The 21,930-nt window shown below is 41.3% G+C and overlaps 2 protein-coding genes across 2 annotated transcripts in view; both read right to left on the reverse strand.

Annotated features, from left to right (window-relative positions):
• The window catches only part of Farp2 (FERM, ARH/RhoGEF and pleckstrin domain protein 2), a 102,703-nt gene that overhangs the window by 55,346 nt on the left and 25,427 nt on the right, over nt 1-21,930 (reverse strand). Inside the window, exons 3-5 of the mRNA XM_028755323.1 lie at nt 4,384-4,488; nt 3,521-3,563; nt 1,386-1,464 (exon numbers count right to left, since the gene is read on the reverse strand). Of these exons, the coding sequence (XP_028611156.1) occupies nt 1,386-1,464; nt 3,521-3,563; nt 4,384-4,488 (227 nt within the window). The remainder of the gene's footprint in view (nt 1-1,385; nt 1,465-3,520; nt 3,564-4,383; nt 4,489-21,930) is intronic.
• Nucleotides 5,284-14,867, reverse strand: LOC114610717 (transcription initiation factor TFIID subunit 9-like). Its single transcript, XM_028755326.1, has 2 exons — nt 14,855-14,867; nt 5,284-6,401 (listed from the first exon to the last, which is right to left on the reverse strand). The coding sequence occupies exon 2, from the start codon at nt 6,290-6,292 to the stop codon at nt 5,501-5,503; it is 792 nt and encodes a 263-aa protein (XP_028611159.1). The 5' UTR covers nt 6,293-6,401; nt 14,855-14,867; the 3' UTR covers nt 5,284-5,500.

Here is a 21,930-nt window from a genome sequence, read left to right on the forward strand (position 1 = left end):
GTGTGTGTGTGTGTGTGTGTGTGTGTGTGTGTGTGTGTGTGTGTGTGTGTGACAGAGACAGAGACAGAGAGAGAGAGACAGAGAGAGAGAGACAGAGAAAGGGGGTGGGGGAGAATGGAAAGAAGAGGTAGATAGGTTAAATGCACTAAAGATAAGCTCAGAGGTACCAGAAAGTGTTGATGTTGCATTAAGGAATGAAAACAAATCACTCTATTTTGTATTAATTTGAACAAGACAAGCCCAAATTTGATTTCTCCATTTTTCTCCTTGTATCTTCCATCTGTCTGCACTTGTGGTTACTGGTCTATCTGTGGTGGTCTGTTGTTGTTGAATTACTGACATACACAAAAAACACAGCAGAGGAAAGATATGAGGAATTCCTTCATAGGTTTCCAGAAAGGAGTTATTTTATCAACTCCAGTTCACTCAGACAAACAATATCCATATGTTGTTGCCAACATTTATGGTGAATATTTATTTCATAAGATTGCTTCTGACTTATTGGCTGCTTTTAGCAAATAGTTACCACAACACACACACACACACACACACACACACACACACACACTATACTGGGTAGGGGCATGGAAGAGTACATAATTTAAGACTGAAGCCATTAATTAGCTTAGGTTGTAAAAGTGCATTCGAAATCCAAGGCAAGGTTTGTTTTTATGATATTCTCTTAAAGGCAGGTTAAACTTCTGAGTACACAGTAGGAATAGGATGTTTGTTGTTTTTGTTTGTTTGCTTGCTTGCTTGCTTTGTCAATTTGACACAGGCTGGAGTCATATGGGAAGAGGGAACCTCAACTGAGAAGATGGTCCCCATCAGAATATCTGTGAACAGGCCCGTAGTGCATTTTCTTGATTAATGATTAATGTAGGTAGGCTCATCCCAAAGGGGTTGCAGAACAGGCTGGGCAAGCCTGAGAAGCGAGCCTCCCAGCACTGTTCTCCCACCTCAGCTCCTGCCCACAGGTTCCGCCTGAGCTGCTGCTCTCACTCCCTCAGTGATGGAGTCTGATCTCAGAGTTGTGAGCTGAAATGAACATTTTCTTCCCCAAGGTGCTTTTGGTCATGTTGTTTTTCCACAGTAATTAAAATCCTAACTTAAACAAAGATAAGCCTTACATGATCTCAAAGTGTACATTAACTTGGCTGTAAGGTCCCGCAGAAGTTCAATCTTTTTAAATACAAGAAATATTTTCATAGACTTGAATCACTAAAGTAGTGTATCATAACATTTTCCACAATAAATAAATGAAATGTAGTAAAACCACAGTTCAGTCACACTCGTGACCCCTAAGTAGAAAGACAGCTCATTCCTTCCTAGTCACTGCTCACAGCGCAGGACTGACAAAGCGCCGACTAGAGGGAGTGCTTTACCTTGTATACTCTTCTTGCAACTGACCAGGGTCAGGTGGGAAAAATTTTACTGCCAGGCGAAGCACCACATTCTTTGGCTCTGAAAAAAAAATAAAATAAAATTACACAGGTAAGGTTAATCTCTATATTTATTTTCTTTCTATAATAAAATCAAGAGATTTCTTAAACACACACTTATAAGTCCTTAACTACCAGTCATGTGTATTGGGAAATTTCAATACTTTGCTTTAAGCAGAGACTACTTGGGGACATTCTTTAGTAGGTGGGAAGTTACACATTAAAACTTTTAAATTAATGTCAGTATGGTGATCTCTGTGAATTCAAGGCCATCTTTGTCTACAAATCAAGTTCTAGGTCATCTGGAGTTATATACTAAGACCCTGCCTTAAAAAGAAAAAAGTTGGTTGAAAGGCTATAATGAGTCGGTAGAATCCGTGTCTAGAATGCACAGGCACGGGGTCCATCCTAAGACCCCATAGAAAGCCAGATGTGGTGCATATGTCTGTTGTCCCAGCATGGAGAGGGGGAGGGAGGAGGAACGGGAGCTCAAGATCCTCCTTCTCCACACAGTAAATCTCAGGTCAGTACAGACTACATGGGACCTTTCCCAAAAAGTATGATTAAATTACAGCCAGCTGCTGTGGTTCACGGCTGTAATCCTCAGCCTGGGGGAGGCAGCCAGCTGCTGTGGTTCACGGCTGTAATCCTCAGCCTGGGGGAGGCAGCCAGCTGCTGTGGTTCGAGGCTGTAATCCTCAGCCGGGGGGAGGCTGAGGCAGTAGGATTGCATCAGAAGCAATCCTAGGCTACACAGTAAATCTGAGGTCAGTCTGGGTTACAGAGTAAGACTCTGTCCCTAAAAACAAAAGCAGTATCAACAACAATTTAAAGAACAAATTTAGGTCAGGAGTGGTGGTGCATTCTAGTACTTAGGAAGCTGAAGCAGGAGCATCATGAGTTCAAGACTAGTCTGAGCTACAAAGAAGGACTTTGCCTTGAAAACAACCAAATACATAAACAGAATATATTCTTGTTTATATTTCAGGATAAATTACATTAAAATCATTACATTAGATCTGATATCTGGCCACTGAAATGTAACCATGCTGTATAGTTTTTAGGAGACAAGGAACAGCCTTTTCTTCTCACCACACCAGTCACTTCCATGTGTCCCTTTCCCTTAATGTAGTTGCTAAAAAAAGGTGTAGTCAATGCTGTGCACGATGGTACATGCTGGTAATCCCATCAGCTGGGAGGCTGATGCAGGAGGATTGTGAGTGCAAGAGCAGCTTGGAATAGGTGCGAAGAACCTGGTCCTCTTCCTGTAACCAAAATGCAACCAAGAAAACAAACAATCCTCAAACTAAAAAGGTTGTTTTGTTAAGAGTAGAAGTACTTGCCTGTATGTATCCGACATGCCTACCTAGTGCCATTCGAAGCCTGACACTGGAGTTGCAGACAGTTATAAGCTGCCATATGGATGCTGGGGACCAACCAAGTCTTGGTCCTGCAAGAGCCATTTCTCTAGTCCTCCAAAAAAATTTCCTAAAAGAGGCATTGTAAGGCTGAAGAGATGGCTCAGTGGTTAAAAGCATGGACTGCTCTTCCAAAAAACCAGGGTTCAATTCCCAGAAACCACACAGCAGCTCACAACTGTAACTCCCATTTCAGAGTATCCAACACCATCTCACAGACATTACATGTAAGCAAAATACCAATGCACATAAAATAAAAAATAAAAATAAACTAAGGCTACAACGAGAGACCCTGTCTCAAACAATAACAAAACCCCAAAACCAACCAAACAAACAAAAAAAAGAGTCATTCCAATGTCTCTTCATAATCTAGAAAGAAACTTCTGTTTTCCTCCTACATATTAACCCAAAATTAAGGTACCAAGGAACAAATCCTATGACTTTCAAATTTAAGGTAAGCTATCTAGGATGATTTGAGTCAAAGTATCCTTATGCTTGTTTTTATAGCTTAAAACCAACCATTAAATGACTTCAAGTTTATCTACTGTGATGACGTTACCACCTACACAAAGCAGTGACAGTGACTGTGAACACCTCTAAATTTACTGTTCAGAACAAGGCACTGTAAATGAGTTTTAAAAGAGTTAAATAAGGTACTTACTTCGTACTTGCCTAATGATGGGTTTCATAGGTTCAAGCCAAATCTAAAGAGGGTTTTTAACAGAAGAGAATAAACTATTAAATAATTTCTTCATTTAGTAAGTATACTATAAAATACAAATAATTAAGAAATTTTTATGACACATTATTTTATTCTATCGTCCTCTTAAACATTAATCATATCTAATAAACTGTATAGGAAGCTCAGCAATGCCTGCTTCAAGAAGCAGGAACAGCATTGATTTGCTGTAACTCTATAGCATTAATTTGGATAACTCTAAATTCTCAAGCAGAACCATTGTGGGCAAACAACAAACTACGGAGATGCTGCTGAGTGGAAGACGCCTGCTGTGGTAACAGAGGAGACAAATCCCAGCAAACCCACTGTACTGCTCAGGAGCTGAGGCCCTGGACAGAGCAGAACAACAACACTTTCTGATCTAAAGCACTGATAACAGTTTTTTGTTTTTAAAACAGTCACATCCATGAATAATAAAAGCTGCACTTTTTACAGATTGTTTAATAAGTAAAATGATGCAAAATCAATCCACTTGGCTCAAATTCAACTTGAACACAATTCAGATCTAGCAGGATGTATGAGTGATTGCCATGGCAACTCAGGTTTCTTTGGCACAGGTACTTATTCGTAGAACGAGTTTAGGAAAGATATGCATTTAGGCTTAAAGGCAGGTATGTTCCCCATTGGTGAAAATCAAGTACTTTAATAGCATAATGTATGACTTATCAAACATCTTGTTTACATCATTATAGTATGACATAAAAGGCTTTTTGTAATTATGGATGCCATAATTACTCTACAGCACAGACAGACCAAGTGTCCAAAAGCAAATCAAAAGCACATACCCAGTAGGACTGGATGTTCTTGAACTCCAGACCAAAGTAGTCACATTCAATCAGATTCAAACGCTTCCACACGTGCGTCAGTAAGACCTGCCCATCACACTTAGGCTGCAGGGAGACAGGTGAGAAGAAGCTCACTGATTGTGTGGAAAACAACAAAGGTTTATGAAAGCTGGCTTAAAGTTACATGTTTCACATAAAGTTACATGTTTCACATAAAGTTTTATTGAAATTCTTGCTTCATTTTGCCTTCATGTGTGTAAGATTCACAAACTATCACACAACAAATAAATGGATCTTGTAGTAGCTTAGAAACTGATAAACTAAATATATAAACAAAAACTGTCTTATGTTCTTATTGTGTTTAGTCAAATTTCTTTTTAATTTTAGACTACAGCAACCATTTTCAATTTCAGTTAACATATTATCAAATCATTTACCAATATAATTTACCAATAAAAAGCATCATTCCAAAGTCTATTTATATAGGGTTGCAGTAAGAACTTTACTATCTGATAGTACTTTTACATGCTGTGTAGCCTAGGCTGTCCTGGAAACTCACTCTGCAGACCAGGCTAGCTTCAGACTCGGAGATCCACCTGCCTCTGCCTCACCAGTGCTGGGACTAAAGGTATGTACCACTGCCACTTGCCTGAAAAACTTTTGATTAGTGAGATACTGAACAAATTATAATGCTCTAGAATCATACTGAATAAATAGAATTTATCTTCTACCTACACATAAGCTGAATTAAAAACAACAAATAGAGATTCCTGGTTAATAAATTAGTCCCAGGGTAAATTAAAACAGTGAGATTTCATTTCTCACAGAGGACCAGAAGACCTGTCTGTGAAGCACGGCTCCTTCATGCTGAAGAAGCTCTGTGCTTAATTCTTTTTTTTCAATTGACAAATGACAATTTTATTTTTATGCATAAAGGTTGATGAAAAACCATTACTAGTTCTAGTAAAACTGAACATTTCAATCAAAGAAGCATGGTAAGTATACTTATTAAATACCACTTTCTAGAAGTACAGCTTTAAAACATCTAACACGCTTTTTAAACTTCAGTACAATGGATCCGAGACCAAGAGTACAGGTTACATGCATCAAGGCTAGATTACAAATGATCATAGTCATCATCATCGTTGTCAGCATCATCATCATCTTCACGCTTTCTTTTCATCGTATTTGCTGACTCACTGACTGTATTTTGTGACACCATATTAGTAGTAATAAGAATATTTTTGGACCCAATTAATGATGGATTAATAAGAACATTCTGAACTGCTGATGTTGCAGGAATGGGAGCTTTTACAGCAGGGGACTGAGAAGCAGGCATCTGCACTGTAAACTTCTGTCCTGTGAGGGACATTGGAGTGCCTACTTTAGTTGAAACGGACATGGTTTGTGGAGTTGGTGTACCTAGTGTGGGAGTACTTGGCCTACTAGAAACTGAACCAGCACTTAACCTTGGAATCATTACTCTTCCTGCAGGAGTAGGTGCCTTTTTTTGTAAAGACTTAAGCCTATAGTTTGAAGCAGTTAAGCAATATCTATCAGGTGGCAATCTAGGACCTGAATATGACTTTATCAGTGGCAAAGGGGTTTGATTTCTTTGTCTTGCAATATCTAATAAAGAATCTCTCGGGGGAGGAGAAGTGAACGACCGGTCAGCTCGGCACTGGATTGCCAATCGTACATCGTCTGCATCAACAGGAGTTTTCTTAGCATGGCTTGAATAGATTTTAGCATCATCTAGAATTGTGGTCACATAGCGGAAGGCAAACTCCAGCATCTGATTTATAACTCTTGGCTCATACTCTGTAATCCCCATATCCTTCAGGATTTGTGCCATCATCCGTGCATCTTTCGGCATGCTCTTGGGAGACGCCATCTTGCCAGACTCCATGATATCCGGTGATCAGACTTCTCAAGCTACATCCCCCACATTAACGTACTTCAGGCCTGATCTTGATGCAAGTTCTTTGCCTAGTGTGGTTTTTCCAACCCCTGGTGTACTGGTGAGCAGGATGTTCAGAAGCTTCATCTCTATGTTTAATTCTTTGAGGTGAGAGACATTGCATGAGCCATGGTGCTGCGTTTGGATGTTACGGGACAACTTTTCGGAGTTGAATTTCTCCTTTCACCTATACATGGCTTCTGTGGGCTCCAGGGACTGAACTTATGTCACTGGACTCAAGGCTACCTTTCTGCACTATATGAAAAAACAAACAAACAAACAAACAAACAAACAAACTGGGGGTATGGGGAGCATGTTGCTGCACACCTTTAATCCTAGCACTCCGGAGACAGGCTTCCTGACTTGTATGAGTTGGAGGCCAGCCTGTTCTACATAGTGAGTTCCAAGCAAGCCAGTAACACAGTTACACATTAAGACTGTTGTCTCAAAAACAAAACAACAAATTCTTTAATACTATAAATTCATATGTGTATCCCTTGAGGAGCAAAATTTTTTAAAAATTTTTTTGAGGAGCAAATTTGGAAATAACTTTCAAAGTTCATTATGTATCTATCAGTCCTATAAAGTCCCCTTTTCCATATGGGCACTCTCACAAACTGCTCAAAGCTAATCACACAAGGACACATTAAGTAGAGGATTGACCAAACAAGTAAGAGTAACACTAGCAAAGTGTGGTGGCTCATGGCCATAATCTTAGCACCTGGGGAAGCTGAGACAGGAGACCTATTGAGTCTGAGGCTAGCCTGGCATATACAGTGAGTTCCCAGGTAACCCTGGGCTTCAGAGAGCTTGGCTCGCTCAAAACAAACAAACAAACAAACAAACAAACAAATAAGTTTGTAATGAATTTCATTACGACTGTAATGAAAGAGAACCCAGAACTCTATATACTACAGAATAAAGTCCAAAGGAAAAAGATCAGTTGAAAAATTAAAGGTCTCTCTGTTCACATAGTCCATGAAATATGTGAGGGCTGCACACTAAATCTTTAAGAAAATTATCATTATTGTACTGGAGAGGGGCAGCAAGAAGTAAGGCTTTATTTGTTTATTCTTATGATGCTGGATCAAGTGGCATGAACAATCTTTTCTTCGTAAGAACGGAAAGTAGGGGGAGATAAAAGTCTTTAGTGTTCAAAAGCACGGCATGCTCCAGATGTTCTGCGTAACTGCTGTGGTTAGTCTCTTAGGAGAAAAAAAATCCTTGAAAGAACAAACCCCTGAAATTTCTAATAAAGACAGTGAAAAAAAGTTGGATACCTTAAATGAGGACTACAGAGTGAACTTGAAAGTCTTGTGGGGAGGGCAATAAGATCTTACTATGTAGCTCTATATGGACCTTGTTATACAGACCAGGCAGGCCTCGAACTCACAGAGATCTCTCTGCCTGTGCATCTTGAGTGCTTGGATTAAACACATGTGTCACCACACCTGACTCCATTTTGCTTTCTGGTTTTATATAGCCCTGGCTGGCCTGAAACTTGCTATGTGAACCAAGCTGGCTTTAAAACCAAGACCGAAGTGGTGGCTCACACATTTAATCCCAGCACTTGGGAAGTAGATGCAGGTGGACCTCTGAGTTTGAGGCCAGCTTGGTCCACAGAGTGAGTTCTAGGATGGGGTGGGAGGTAGTGATGGTTTACACAGACAGGTCCTATCTTGAAAAAAAAATGAAAATAAAATAAAATTCAGAGATGGTTAAAGGCCAAACTGTGGTATGCCATGAAAATGTTAACTAGAAGAAAGAAAAGAGACTATTCTTACCAGACAAAGTAAACTGTCTGTTGAAAAACAGAAAGTCATTCTCTGATGCTGGGTCAGGTCAACCTGGAAGTGTAACTACATATACATGTACCCAACATCAGAGCACCTACTTCTACAGCAAACCGAGAACATGTGTGAAAGGAAGAAGCCGGGAACAGGATGCAGTTGGAGACTTCAACACCTCACCTCTGGTAATAGTCATAAACCCAATCAAGAAGCAGCAGATACAATGAACGGCATTGTAGACTCAGTGAGCTTGTTCCAAAATAGCTGAATTTTTTGTTGTTAAAAATGTAGTTATTTCTTCTAGTCTGTTCTCAAATTATAGTCAGTTGTTCCACATGTGCCATCCAAGCACCAAGTGCCAGCAGCTAAAAGACCACTGCAAGTTCAAGGCTAGCCTAGTCTACTTAAGGAGGTCCAGGCTAGCCATATAAATTATGTACTGTGAGACCTTGCCTCACTACCCCCACTCAAAACCCTGTAATTATATCAGGCCAAGCATTTAGCTTAGTGATTGATTGAGTGCCTGCCTGGTATGTTCAAAGTCTTGCATTTTTTATCACCAGCATCACTGATTTCAAAAAAGAATTGTCTCAAGATGGGGTTGCAGCAATAGCTCTGCCATTAAGAACACTCACTGGTCTTGCAGAGGACCCACATTCAGTTCACAGCACTCATATGGCTGCTTACAACTATCGTTAACTCCAGTTTCAAGGGGTTCTGTGCCCTCTTCTGACCTCAGCAGGCACCACATACTCATGCAGTGAGCATCAAATATCTAGGTAGAACAGTCATATGCAAAATAAGGATAATAAATACATCTTTGGTTTGTTTGATTGTTTGGTGGTTTTCAAGAGAGAGCTATCCTGGAACTCACTCTGTAGATTAGACAGGCTTCAAACTCAGAGATCTGCCTGCTTCTAAATCTTTTTTTTTTTTTTTAAATGAAGATAGTATATCAAGACGGGGCTGGAGAGATGGTTCAGCACTGGCTGCTCTCCAGAGGACTCAGGTTCAGTTCTCAGCACCCACATGGCAGTTACTGTCTGTACCTCCAGTTCTAGGGGATCCAACACCTTCACACAGACACACATGCAAGCAAAACACCAATGAACATAGAATAAAAATAAATTATTATTTTTTATTTTTTAAATTATTTTTTAAAAGATAATGTGCCAAGCATAGTGACATATGCCTGTAAACCTAGCATTTGTGACATTAAGGCAGGAGGATTAATGTAAATCTGAGGTTAGTCTTTAAAATACAGTGAGATTTAGTCTTAAAAACCAAACAAGCAGCTAGCACTTAAGAGGAAGTGAGAGACTAGACGACCTCTGTGAGCTTGAGGCCAACCTAGTCTACATAGCAAATTCCAGGACAGCTAGGATTGCATAGACAAACAGACAAAACAAGCTTAGAAGAACTTATATCAAGAATAGAAATTGAAAAGCATGTGGTGGTGTGAACCTGTGATCCCAGCACTGTGGAGGTGAAGCTCAGAAGATCAAAGTTTTCTTCTCGGCCATCCTGGGCTACATATGTGTGGAGGTCAGAGAACAACTTTTGGAAGTCAATGGACTACAACCCAGGAGCAAGGAACCTAGGTCAGAGGGCTAGCATGGTGACCATTGAGAAAATGATGCAAACCATGGATGGGACAAGGAGTCATTCTTCAAAATATACAAGCAACTGGCACAACTCTAGAACAAGAAACCCCACACCCAACAACAACAACAACGACAACAACAACAACAACAAGGATAGAGGCCCTAAGCAGACATTCTTCCAAAGAAGATGCAAAGGTAGCCAGCTGGGTATGTCTCAGATGGACAGTGCTTGTCTAGCATGTGCAAGGCCCTAAGTTGGATGCTTTGTAACTGAAAACGAAAAGGGAGGGGAACGGAGGAGGAAGAAGATGGAGTACAGGGAGTAGAGGAGGAGGAGAAGAAGAAAGAAGACAAGACCATCACTGACACAGAGCTTAGACATATAAAAAGAGGCTTAATAAGCTCAGACTTAAAGATATGTAAATAAAATTCCACTTATCATTACTCCCTGCCCTAGTCTGTATGATGACAAAATGAGGAGTCTCGAAGCACACAGTGTCGGAGTGTACTGTGATGCTTTCACATGAACCTTCCCCGATTTACTGGTCAATAAAGGCGAGAGCCTGTGGTTGGGCAGTGGAGGGGAAAGGTGGAACAGGAGGTTTCTGAGAGTTGGAGAAGAGAGGGAAGGACAAGAGGGGAAGGAGAGAGGACAGAGGAAGGAGAGGAAGTAGCAAAGATGGAGCAGGACCATGTAGCCAGGAGAAACCGAAAATAGCAAAGAGTCTCATAGCTGGGGAATAAGTAAGTATGATGCTAGTTCTGCCAAATCTAAGCATATAGCTTATAAATATAACTGGATTGTGTGGTTTTTGCACAGAATTGTTGGGGTTGAAAATTACTGTAACATGGAAACGTCAGAATTCTTTGGAGAGTCAGTTGTGTTGGTTGGATGGTGTTTTGCTGGGGCAAACATGTGAAGGAATGTTTTCCTGAACTAGACACAGGTGAAAGGCTAAGGCAGACTAAGGCTAAAAAGAAACGTTTGGCTGGGGCTGGTGAGATGGCTCAGCGGTTAAGAGCACTGACTGCTCTTCTAGAGGTCATGAGTTCAAATCCCAGCAACCACATGGTGGCTCACAACCATCTGCAATGAGATCTGATGCCCTCATATGGGTGTCTGAAGACAGCGACAGTGTACTTACAAATAATAAATAAATAAATCTTTAAAAAAAAAAAAAAAAGAAAAGAAACGTTTGGCTGAAGCAGACACAGGAGAAAGGATATTTTGCTAAAGCAAAGCATGTGAAAGCACACATGATAGATTCCTTGCTATGTATGTACACATATGTACTGGTCCACCTTACATTTTGTAGTTGAGCTACGTTTGTGTGGACTCCATAGGGAGAAATGCACCAAACAAAACAAAACAAACCTTCTGGTGCTGTGCTGTAGCTTCCTGCCACTTCTGGGGACTCAGGCTGGTTGGCAGTGATGTCTGCTGAGACAGACACACATGCTAAGGCTAGACCCGTGGAGAACATGTGATGTCTGGAGGGATAAACAGAACGTGACGGACAGTGACAGAGGCTGAGCTTGGCTTGTTTATAGAGCTAGCTGTGCAACATTTGTGAGTCTCATGTCTTGGCTGATCTTTACCACCCTGAGAGACGCACAGCTGAGAACTTCTCCTGGTGCCCCTCCTGCCAAGGCGGAGGCCTGGCTGTCTCTGCTAGGTAGTGCCACTGCTGCTGATTCGTGTTTGCTATCCCTTGCTATCCTAACTGTACCAAGCTGGACTACTGGTGTATCTGTGAGGTGTTTAAGGGTGGATGGAGCTGCCTCTGCTAACCTGTGAACTGAACTGCTCCAAAGAACCTTTCTAACAGGTTCACTTCCCCTCCCCTCCACATCCTTCCTTTTCCACTACTTCTGGTGGGGGCTGGGTTACAAGGAGGGGCAAAGCATTTAAGAATCATCTCTAAAAATAAGGTTTGAAAAAATTCAAGTTATATCAACCACTAGTGGGGCCCAGGCTGGGACTGCCCAACATCTTAAAAGTACTTTACAAAATCATGCATGAAAACAGTCAGCAGAGGGCTGCTTGACAAAATCTGAACATTCAGACCAGACTTGCTGGGCACAGTAAAAGGACTAAGGCTGTTCTCTGCATATTGAAATGGAAGTCTCTCCAGAATACAATGTTAAAGGAAAAAAAGTAACGTGACTTACTTTGGGCTCAGATCTTCAGATTTCAGAGATGGTCATTTGGTACTTGTTTGATGAGACAGGACCAAAGTGGCTCATGGAGACAGGAAATGAGGAAGGCAAGCATAGGAACAAGATATACCCTTCAAAGACATGCCCAGTCACCCAACTTTCTACAACTAGGTTCTGTTTCCAAATAACACAAAACAGCTATGAACTAATCAATGAATTAGTCCATTGTGAAAGTAGGAACTTTCATAATCAAATCGCCCTTCTGTATTGCCATCTGCTGGGGACCAAGCCTCTAGCAAATGAGCCTGTTTGGAGATGCTCTGTATCTGAAACAAACATCTGGTAAAGACAATGAGAAATCAATGGAGCAGACTCTCTTCCTGGTCCTGTAACCATGGGTGTGCTCCAAATCATACCGTCCTTTCTGAGAGCTGGCAAACCCCTGATGACAGGGTGCTTCCTAGGTATTGTCTGGCCCCTGTGTTTAACAACAAGGGCAAGTTTCACTGCATACTAATGAGACAGGCTTTGAAGCTAGATTCTTAGTTTCTATTGGGTGGTTATTTTAAGTCTTGGTTTTGTTCACTTGAAGATTAAATGCTATTCTTATCCTGTTGCTAGTTAGTTTTTTTGTCCACTTGACACAAGCTAAAGCCATTTTGGGAAGGTCTTTGAGCAAGCACTGGGGTATTTTTTGATTAATCATTAATAACTAATGTGTATGGGCTCATCTTATTATGGACAGTGCCACCCCTGAGAGTTATATAAGAAAGAAGCCTTGAGCAAGCCAAGGGGAGCCATGGGGAGCAAGCCAGTGAGTAGTATTCCTCCACTGTCTCTGCTTCAGTTTCTGCTTCCAGGTTCCTACTTTGAATTCCTGCCCCGACTTCCTTCCATGATGGACTGTGATGTGGACATGTAAAGGAAATAAGCTCTCTCTTCCCTCAGTTACTTTTAGTCATGGCCTTTTACTTTTTTTCATGGCCATAGAAACCCTAACTAAGCCAGCCTGAAAGTGTTTTCTAGACATTTAATGAAATAACAGGAAATAGGCTCTGTACCATACTATGGACAGGTCTCCAAGCCAAAAACCAATATATACCAACTTCACGCAGATAACAGCATGGGTCATTAGAAAGCATCTGCCCGCACACACCCTGAGGACGTGTACCCTTCCTGGGATGACTCCCACAGGACAGGTCCTCAAATATGCAACTGTCTTTTCACTGAGGGACTGTTGAGAAGACAAGACAACCCAGGGCTTGAAATCCCTTGATTATACGATGTATGCACATAGTCAAAATAGCATTTAATAACTTCTTCCTCCTCCTAACTACACATATGCACAGTAGGTGTTGTAGATGTGACTCAGTGCTAGAATGCTTGCCTATCATGTGCAAGGCTCTGGATTAGACCTACAACATTAGGAAAAAAAATATAAAACATGAAAACATTTTATCTTTATCATAATGTGCTTTAATTTTTAATTTTATGTGTATAAGTGATTTTTATATTTTTTATTTTATGCATGTATAGGTAAGATTTGTGTACCTGATCCCCATGGAAGTTAGAAATATAGCTTATTAAGTGTCATGATAAGCTCTGTTTTTAGTGTTATACACATCTGTCTTATGTCCATTCTGTATGTGTATGCCATAGTTCACACGTGCCATGATGTACCCGCACAAGTCAGTGAAAAGTCCTACGAGTCAGCCCTTGCCACCCCTTGTTTGAGGCAGGATCTCTCTCGCTGTTTTGCTACTGTGGTTTGTACTTCAAGTTCACTGGCCCAGAAGCTTCCAGGGAATTCTCCTGTCTGCCTAAAGCCTCACTGTAGAGTGCTAGGGTTGTAGGTAAGAACTACTGAGAAGGCTTCCACACTGGTTCTGGGGATCTGAACTTTGGTTATTTTGCTTGTATGGTTAAGTGCTTTTACATTCGCTGAGCCATGTCTCCAGCCACCATGTATCCATTTTTACCCTCTCACCTATTCTGTAGTAAAAGTTTACCTTCTGTTCCTAAAAATGAGGAAATTCAGTTTCAGTTAGACAGTAACTGCCTGTCCCCAAAGCAATGATCATGGGAAACAAGACCGCTCATCCACCAACAGAAGAACTGACATCATCCACAGACACTCAGACAAAAAGAAACCTGTTGTCACAATGGCAAACCACTTGACAATAGTCACCCAGATCAGAATACAACATGAGAACTACAGGGTAAAAAGCAAAACATTTTGTCCAGTGTTACATCATTTTAGTTGGTCATGGCATTCAAGTAAGTCTCTTTTCCAACTTAGACATAAAGTATATTGTTCAAAAATCTACATCTACAAAAGTGCCATTAAAGATTCTGTCTAGATAGAAATGGTCACAAAAGCTCAGCTAACAAAGTACTTCTTTATCCTTTGTCTCAGATCTGTGGGAAAATTCGTCCCAAACAGCTTGATTTTGTCCTCTGGCCTGTTTACCTCATGCACCCATTCACAGTTCCAGCCAAGCTGCTCCTGTAACAAAATCTGATCTGTATTATTAGCTTTATTACTTAATATTTGTTTCTTGTCTCAGATTTACGTCATCCTCAAGTTGTCCTTTATAGTATGTGATATAGCACAGTTAAGATAATCTTGCGATCTTACAGGCAACTGTTGCTTTATTCATTCAAGATTCACTGAAAGGTCACCAGCCTTGTGGACAGGCATCTTCAGTCTCATAGCTTGCAACCTCAAGTCTTACTTAGGTCCTCATGTATCCCTGGATGATGTGAATGGGTGCTTCTAATTCTGGTGAAGGCCTCTGCACCACTGAGGGAACATGGCTGACTACATGCATTCTACATTCTTGAGACAAGAGACTGACTGAAGACAGAGGTGGGGTGCACACCTCCAATCTCTGCACTCAGGAGACTAGGACAGGAGGACTCTTAAATTCAAGCCAGCCTGGGTTAAATAGGGAAACCCAGTTTGACAAAACCAACCAAGTAAACAGACAGACAACAAAGTCAAAGGGATCCACAGATACAAATTACTTTCAATCATGGTACATGGGCAAACACATGTTTGTCTGTCAGTGGACCATCCAATACTTTAAATGTTTATGTAATAGTTATCTTAAACTACTCTGTTGGGGTACACTTTGTGAAGGTATGTTTCTGTCCTTCCTAACCAGCCTAAGATGCACTGTGATTGGCTTTAATAAAGATCTGATGGTCAATAGCTGGGCAGGAAGTAGAAGGCGGGACTTCTGGACTGAGAGAGGGTCTCTAGGAGAAGAATCTGAGGCAAGATTTGCCAGAGTGACAGTGTCAAGGTTGGACATACTGAGTAAGTGAAAAAGAAGCAACGGCCCGTGTCAGACATGGATTAGAACTGCCAGGTTAATTAAGTTAGTCAAGCTAACTGGGAGGTGGCCTGGCTATAGTGCTTAAGCTTTTATAACTAAGTCTCCATGTGTGTCTCTATTCTGTGGCAAGTCCAACAATACTACTCAAGGAAACAAAATAACTTAAGATTCCAACCTATTAATTATCAGTAAGACAATTATTTCTTTATTGCCTCTCAACCCCAAATCCATGTTCCTCATCTATACTCTGGTGTTGGGGCAGGGCACTGAGGAGAATGAGAGTTTCTCTCCTATTTGAGACTTCAGGAATTCTTGCCAGTAGTGTGTAGGATGGCCAGTGACTTCCACTACCCCATGAAATTCACTGGCACTCCAGCCCTGGCCTGCCAACCTGTTCCTTTGGCAGCAATGAACTTCACCATCATGCAGTGATCTGAATCTCAGCTTTGGGGAAAGAGGCCTTTCCAAGTTTGTTACTTCACTCAGTTTTCTTTTCCTCAGCTCTAAGGGGGTGGCTGCTCAGTACAACTCTTGTTCCTTTATTTTTTAGCAGTGCTCACTCCTCCCAGTCTTTCAGTCAATCTGTTATAACTAGTTAACGGTTATTTCTGTTAAATATCTCAGTTTAAGACCCTAGTGTAGTATAGTGTCTTTCTCCTGACTAGACCATGAGTAACTAGATGGGCAGATGCTTGCACTGGCCAGCCTTGACATTTTTAGCTTGAAAAGAGGGCCTCAATTGTGGGGCAGGAAAGCCTGCAAAGCTCTAAGTTGTTAGCACGACTACAGCAATGTAACGGGAGTGGAAGCTCTACACAACCAGGAAAATCTTACAGTGTGTGAAAGTGGCTTGGAGAGGGACGCCAGGTACCCTTTATTAATAGAAGGGTGAGTATATGATACATGAAAACAGAACCTGCCACTGGTATACCCTCCCACCTCATCCTGCTGGGACCCTGTTCATTTACACTGCTTGCTGCAGCATGGGGACCCATCTCAAACCACACAGATAAAGGAAGAGTGACCAAACACTCCTCTCAAATTCCTAAACTACCAATGCCTTCCTGAAAGGCAGAAAATCAGATTCAATTAAAAAGAGCATTATGTGGCACAACAAACAGGAAAATATATTTTAAACATTTTTATTTTTTAAGATCTATCTTTTATTTTATATGTATAAGTGTTTTGCCTATACACACACATTCGAATTTCCATAGCTGGTTTTAAGTGTCTATAGAATATTATGACAGGACACAGTCACAGTGACGGTCAGACATGTATGTGGTTTATAATAGAACACAGTCACAGTGACGGTCAGACATGTATGTTGTTTATGATAGGACACAGTCACGGTGACAGTGAGACATGCATGTGGTTTATAATAGGACACAGTCACAGTGACGGTCAGACATGTATGTGGTGGAGACAAAAATAGACATGTAAAATAAACTCAATATTTTAATAAAGTAAAAAATGGAGGGGCTTCTTTTCAGGAAAATTAAGAAAACTAAATCCAAGCTCCAGCAATGCCCTAAAGCCAGTAAAGCCAGGTACGGATACCTGCAGGGTAGGAGGCCAGAAGCCAAGTGCAATTTCAGAAGAACCCTTGAATAACAAACACATGCTGACAGCAAATCACATAACCTTTGCCTTGAAAACTCAAGCCCTGATCTAGATAAGGCTAGAGACCATGGAAGCAAGTCTAAACATGGCCAGGGATGGCTTGGTGAAGCCATACATATCGACACTCTGGCCTCCATATGTATTTTAAATTTCAACCAGGTTATAATCAGCTTAATTCAATGTAAGAACCTCCCTAAAACAGCCAAACCTTGAACAAGTGCTTTGCTTTGAAGAGAAGCACTAAAGTACTCAGATATTCATACACAAACATGGATAATCAAATAGCCACTGAAAAATAACTGAAGCAATTGCCACCATGAGATCGGCACAAGGTATGACAAAAAAAATCTAGAAAGTGTCACCAAAAAAAGGTGATTTGGATGAGAAACCTTGTATGTCTGCATATTAGCTGTGTGACCTTGGATAAGAGAAGAGCCTGGGAAGCCAGGCAGTGGTGGTTCATGCCTCTAACCCCAGCAGAGGCAGGCGGATCTCTGGAAGTTTGAAAGCCACCCTAGTATACAAAGCTAGTTCCAGTATAGACAGAGCTGCTACACAGAAAAATCCTGTCTAAGTAGGAGGAGGAAATCAACAAACAAAAAACCAGCCCCCATCCCACCCCTGAAAAAGTAGAAGCTAGGTTACTTATCTTTTCAAAATGGAATTGAAAGCTCAGGTTGTTATAACACAGGCTGTATATATCACAGGCTGTATATATCATAGGCTGTATATATCACAGGCTGTATATATCCAGGCTGTATAACTGATCTACATTTGCCTCACGGTTCTGGAGGCTGGAAGTTTAAAGCTAAGGTTGCAGTAGACACACTGTATAACGAGCACTCCTTCCTGGTTCAAAGACTGGAGTCTTCTTGTAGCTCCACATAAGGAGAAGAGAGCGGGAGCAGCTCTTCCAGGTCTCTCCTTACACAGGCATGGATTCCATTCATGCAGTCTCCACTTCACTGATCTGATTACCTCTCAGGCCCCCAGCTTGAAATATCATCATTTACACTGTCAACACTTTTTAAAGGACACAAATGTTCAGTCTATAACATAAGAATTATTTAACTTGGTAAGATAATCAAAAGCAAAATTTAAAAAATAGTTTGAACAGAGATGTGGGAGGATAAAGCTGCTCACAGAAGATGTAGGCTATTAAATGAATATTCTAGTTCCAGAATGGGCTACTTCCCTATAATCTGATGGCCATGGAGGTCCCTAAGGCCCTCCAATACAAACAATTGCCACAGCTCTTGGTTGCCTACTAGATCTAGTTGGTAAGATCTTATTAGTGAAGATACTATAGGCCTTAATCTCATAACAGAGAAATCAAGTCAGAACTGGACTTGCCAGTCCTCCTAGCACTGGAAGGTACTGTGTAGGCTGCTGGGGAGAACTATAGTCAGCAATCTTACTCAGCTGCCAATTGTATGTGTAACAATGCAAACTGGCAAGAGGGGTCTAGGTGCAATGATGGCAAACTGTTATGGGTGTAACCAACTCATTTCTAACTGGATTTGATGTCCGCTGCACAGGAGGAAATTCACATTTAATACTTTAAACCTAGTCAGAAGCCCAGTGGCTAGGGAGGTCATAGAAACTAGCGCAGAGGCCACTGCTGTTGTTTTGCTAACTAGGAACTCTGTTCTTGTCAGATCACCGTCTAAGTAACTATGTTTATGTCCACGGAATAGTGCTGCTGTCAGTGTTGGCAAAAGAAGCTTTTCCCCCAACAGTCAGAAATAACTGTAGAGATTCAAAACTGGACAAAGCACAAGAGTTAAATGACTACTGAAAGCCAGCTATAAATGGGACATTTATAATACACACCCAAGACTGAAGGAAAATCAAGGAAGAAGGGATGGAAAGGATGTACGGCAGGGGAAGTGGGGAAAGAGGGGCAGTGTGGAATGCGGACTTATAGGCATGACATAGTAGCTGTACTCACAGCACATGTGACTATCTGTTCAAGCCCTCCATAAGACTGGGTCTCTCAACACCCTGGGAGGGAAGGAGGATGGACTCATGTTGCCCCACCCCTCCCCTGAGGATTTATTCACCAATAAATTGAAGATTAAAGAGACATTTTCTTCAGCTGTGTAGCACATGCTTCTGTAAACAAACTCCCACTAACATTCCTATAAGTAACCCTGTATTAATCAGTAATCAGTTTAGAGTAACAGAACTGATAGAATGAACACACACACACACACACACACACACACACACACACACACACACAGATCTACTAAGAGAAGCTTACAGACTGTGATCCAGTTAGTCCAACAGTTACAGATGGAAAAGCGAAGAATCCAGTTAATTATTCAGTACAACAGGCTGCTTGTACTGAATGTCTCAGCTGCTCTTTAGTCTATGCTGGAATCCTGAAGCAGCAGGTTCTGATACCGAAGAAGGACATGCCTCAGCAGCAGGACAGACAGCAAGAGTGAAGGCAAGCAGGCAAATAGCAAAAGCTTCCTTCCCATGTCCTTTTTTTTTTTTTTTTTTTAAGGTTTATTTATTTTATGTATATGAGTACACCATTGCTCAGACATACCAGAAGAGGGCATCAGATCCCATTACAGATGGTTGTGAGTCACCATGTGGTTGCTGGGATTAGAACTCAGGAACTCTGGAAGAGCAGTCAGTGCTCTTAACCACTGAGCCATCTCTCCAGCCCTCCCATGTCCTTTTTTGTAGTCTGCCACCAGACGGTGTAGCCCAGACTCAAGGTCAGACTCCAAACAACCCAGATTTAGGGTGTGTTTTCCCACCTCAATGATTTAATCAAGAAAATCCTTCAGAGGCATGTCCAAGGTTTTAGTTGATTCCAGAGGTAGTCAAGTGAACCACGATGAGCCATTACTGAACCTAATGCTATTCCTAGTTATCTCTAAATGTGACTTTAAAAAAAAAGGTATTTTTATTTTATTTTATTTATTTGAGTATACTGTAGCTGTCAGACACACCAGAAGAGGGGATCAAATCCCATTACAGATGGTTGTGAGCCGCCATGTGGTTGCTGGGAATTGAACTCAGGACCTCTGGAAGAGCAGCCAGTGTTCTTAACCACTGAGCCATCTCTCCCACTCTAAATGTGACTTCTTTAAGTAGGTAAGAAGTAAAGTTTTAAGATATTATGTTCTCAGCAAGACGATATAAAATTCCTAAGATTATCTTTTTAATTCTTTAATACAATTACAAGTTCTACTTTACAGGTAAAGATTTACATATAATAACAATTTTATTGCTTAACAACATTTATATAGATAATCATATTCAAGGAATTTCTATTATTTTATTTTATTTTAAATTAAGAGTGGAGTGGAGTAAGAGAGGAGAGCTAGAGACTGGTTGCTCTTACAGAGGTCCTGGGTTTGGTTCCCAGCACCTACATGGTGGTTTATAACATGGTGGTTTGTAACTATAGTGAGCCAGTGAAACAGTAGGTAATAGTACTTCTCTGTGACCCTTATGACCTGAGTTTGATCCATGGAACCTGAGGTGGAAGATGTTTTCTGACCTCTACACATACATACACACACACACACACACACACACACACACACACACACACACCAGATAATAAATAAATGTGAAATTCAAGTAAAGTTATAAAACCAAAAACACCTTGGGGGAGGGATTCTGGGTTTTTGAGACAGGGTTTCTCTGTGTAGCCTGGCTGTCCTAGAACTCGCTCTGTAGACTAGGCTGTCCTCAGACTCACAGAAACCTACCTGCTTGTATCCTCCAAGTGCTGGGATTAGAGATGTGTGCCACCACCCCAAGAACACTATTAATGTGTGTATGTGTATGTATGTGTGTCTGCATGCTTGCTTGTGCCACAGTGTACACTTGTAAGTCAAAGGACAGCTTGAGAGTTAGTTGTCTCCTCCTACCACATGGGCTCTAGAGATTGAACTAACTCAGGCTGCCATTATACGCAGCAAGTGCCTTACCTGCTAAGATGTCTCACTGGTCCTAAAAGGGCATATTCCTAATTTAACCTAAGCTTGTTTCACTTGTTATGGGGGCTATGGAGAGATGGTTTAGTAGTATTAGAAGATTTGACTCCCACCACTGACATCAAGGTTGAGAACTCTCTCTAATTCCAGTCCCAGGGGAGTGGACACCCTCTTTTAGCCTCAACTAAGAAAATCCCCCTACCAGATTGGCTTGTGGAAAAGCCTATCGTGCATTTTCTTGATTACTGAGCAAAGTAGGAGGGCTCACTCACTGTGGACAGTGCCACCCCTGGGCTGACGATCCTGGGTGCTGTAAGAAATCAGGGTGAGCAAGCTGTGAAGGACAATCCCATAAGCAGTGATCCTCTATGGCAGTGATTTCCAACCTCCCTAATGCTGTGACTCCTCTGTATCAGCTCCTGCCTACAGGTTCCTACCCTGGCTTCTCTCAGTAATAGATTTATAAGTGTAAAAGGTAAAATAAGCCCTTTTTAACCCCTAAGTTACTTTTGGCATTGTGTTTTATCACAGCAGTAGAAACCCTGACTAAGACAATTCCCAATTTCATTTAATTCCCATTATGTGCTGATGTAAACAGCTAGAAGCTACCCAGAAATTTGGATGGCTGTCCACTTCAACAGCCACCTGTGGTTGTGGCCATGGAGAGCTTCTAGGTTTCTACAGTTGATATATATTACTTGTAAAATGGAAACAATTCTTTGGTTTTTTGTTTGTTTGTTTTTTGACAGGTATTCTATGTCATCCTGGCTCCTGGAGCTGGGCTATGTACACCAGGCTGGCTTCATACTCAGAGAAATACACTTGCCTCCTCTGCTTCCCAAGTGCTGGGATTAACGATGTGTGCCACTATACCCAGCTGAAACAATTATTTTTCCACAACTCCTCTGTAAATCTTAAGGCAAAGTAGTCCTGAGATACCTGTGTTGGCAGTAGGAGCAGGCTGCATATGACTGTACAGAACGCCCTCTGAACCTTTCCCAGGGACTGCGCATTTCAGAAAGGCAAGGAACTGCCAGTGCAAGCATAACCCAAACAGGACACCCTGCTTGTAAAATAACAGACATGTAGAAGTATATGATA

The sequence above is a fragment of the Grammomys surdaster genome, unplaced genomic scaffold, assembly GCF_004785775.1.
Source record: "Grammomys surdaster isolate TR1022 unplaced genomic scaffold, NIH_TR_1.0 126059, whole genome shotgun sequence".
Taxonomy (NCBI): Eukaryota; Metazoa; Chordata; class Mammalia; order Rodentia; family Muridae; genus Grammomys; species Grammomys surdaster.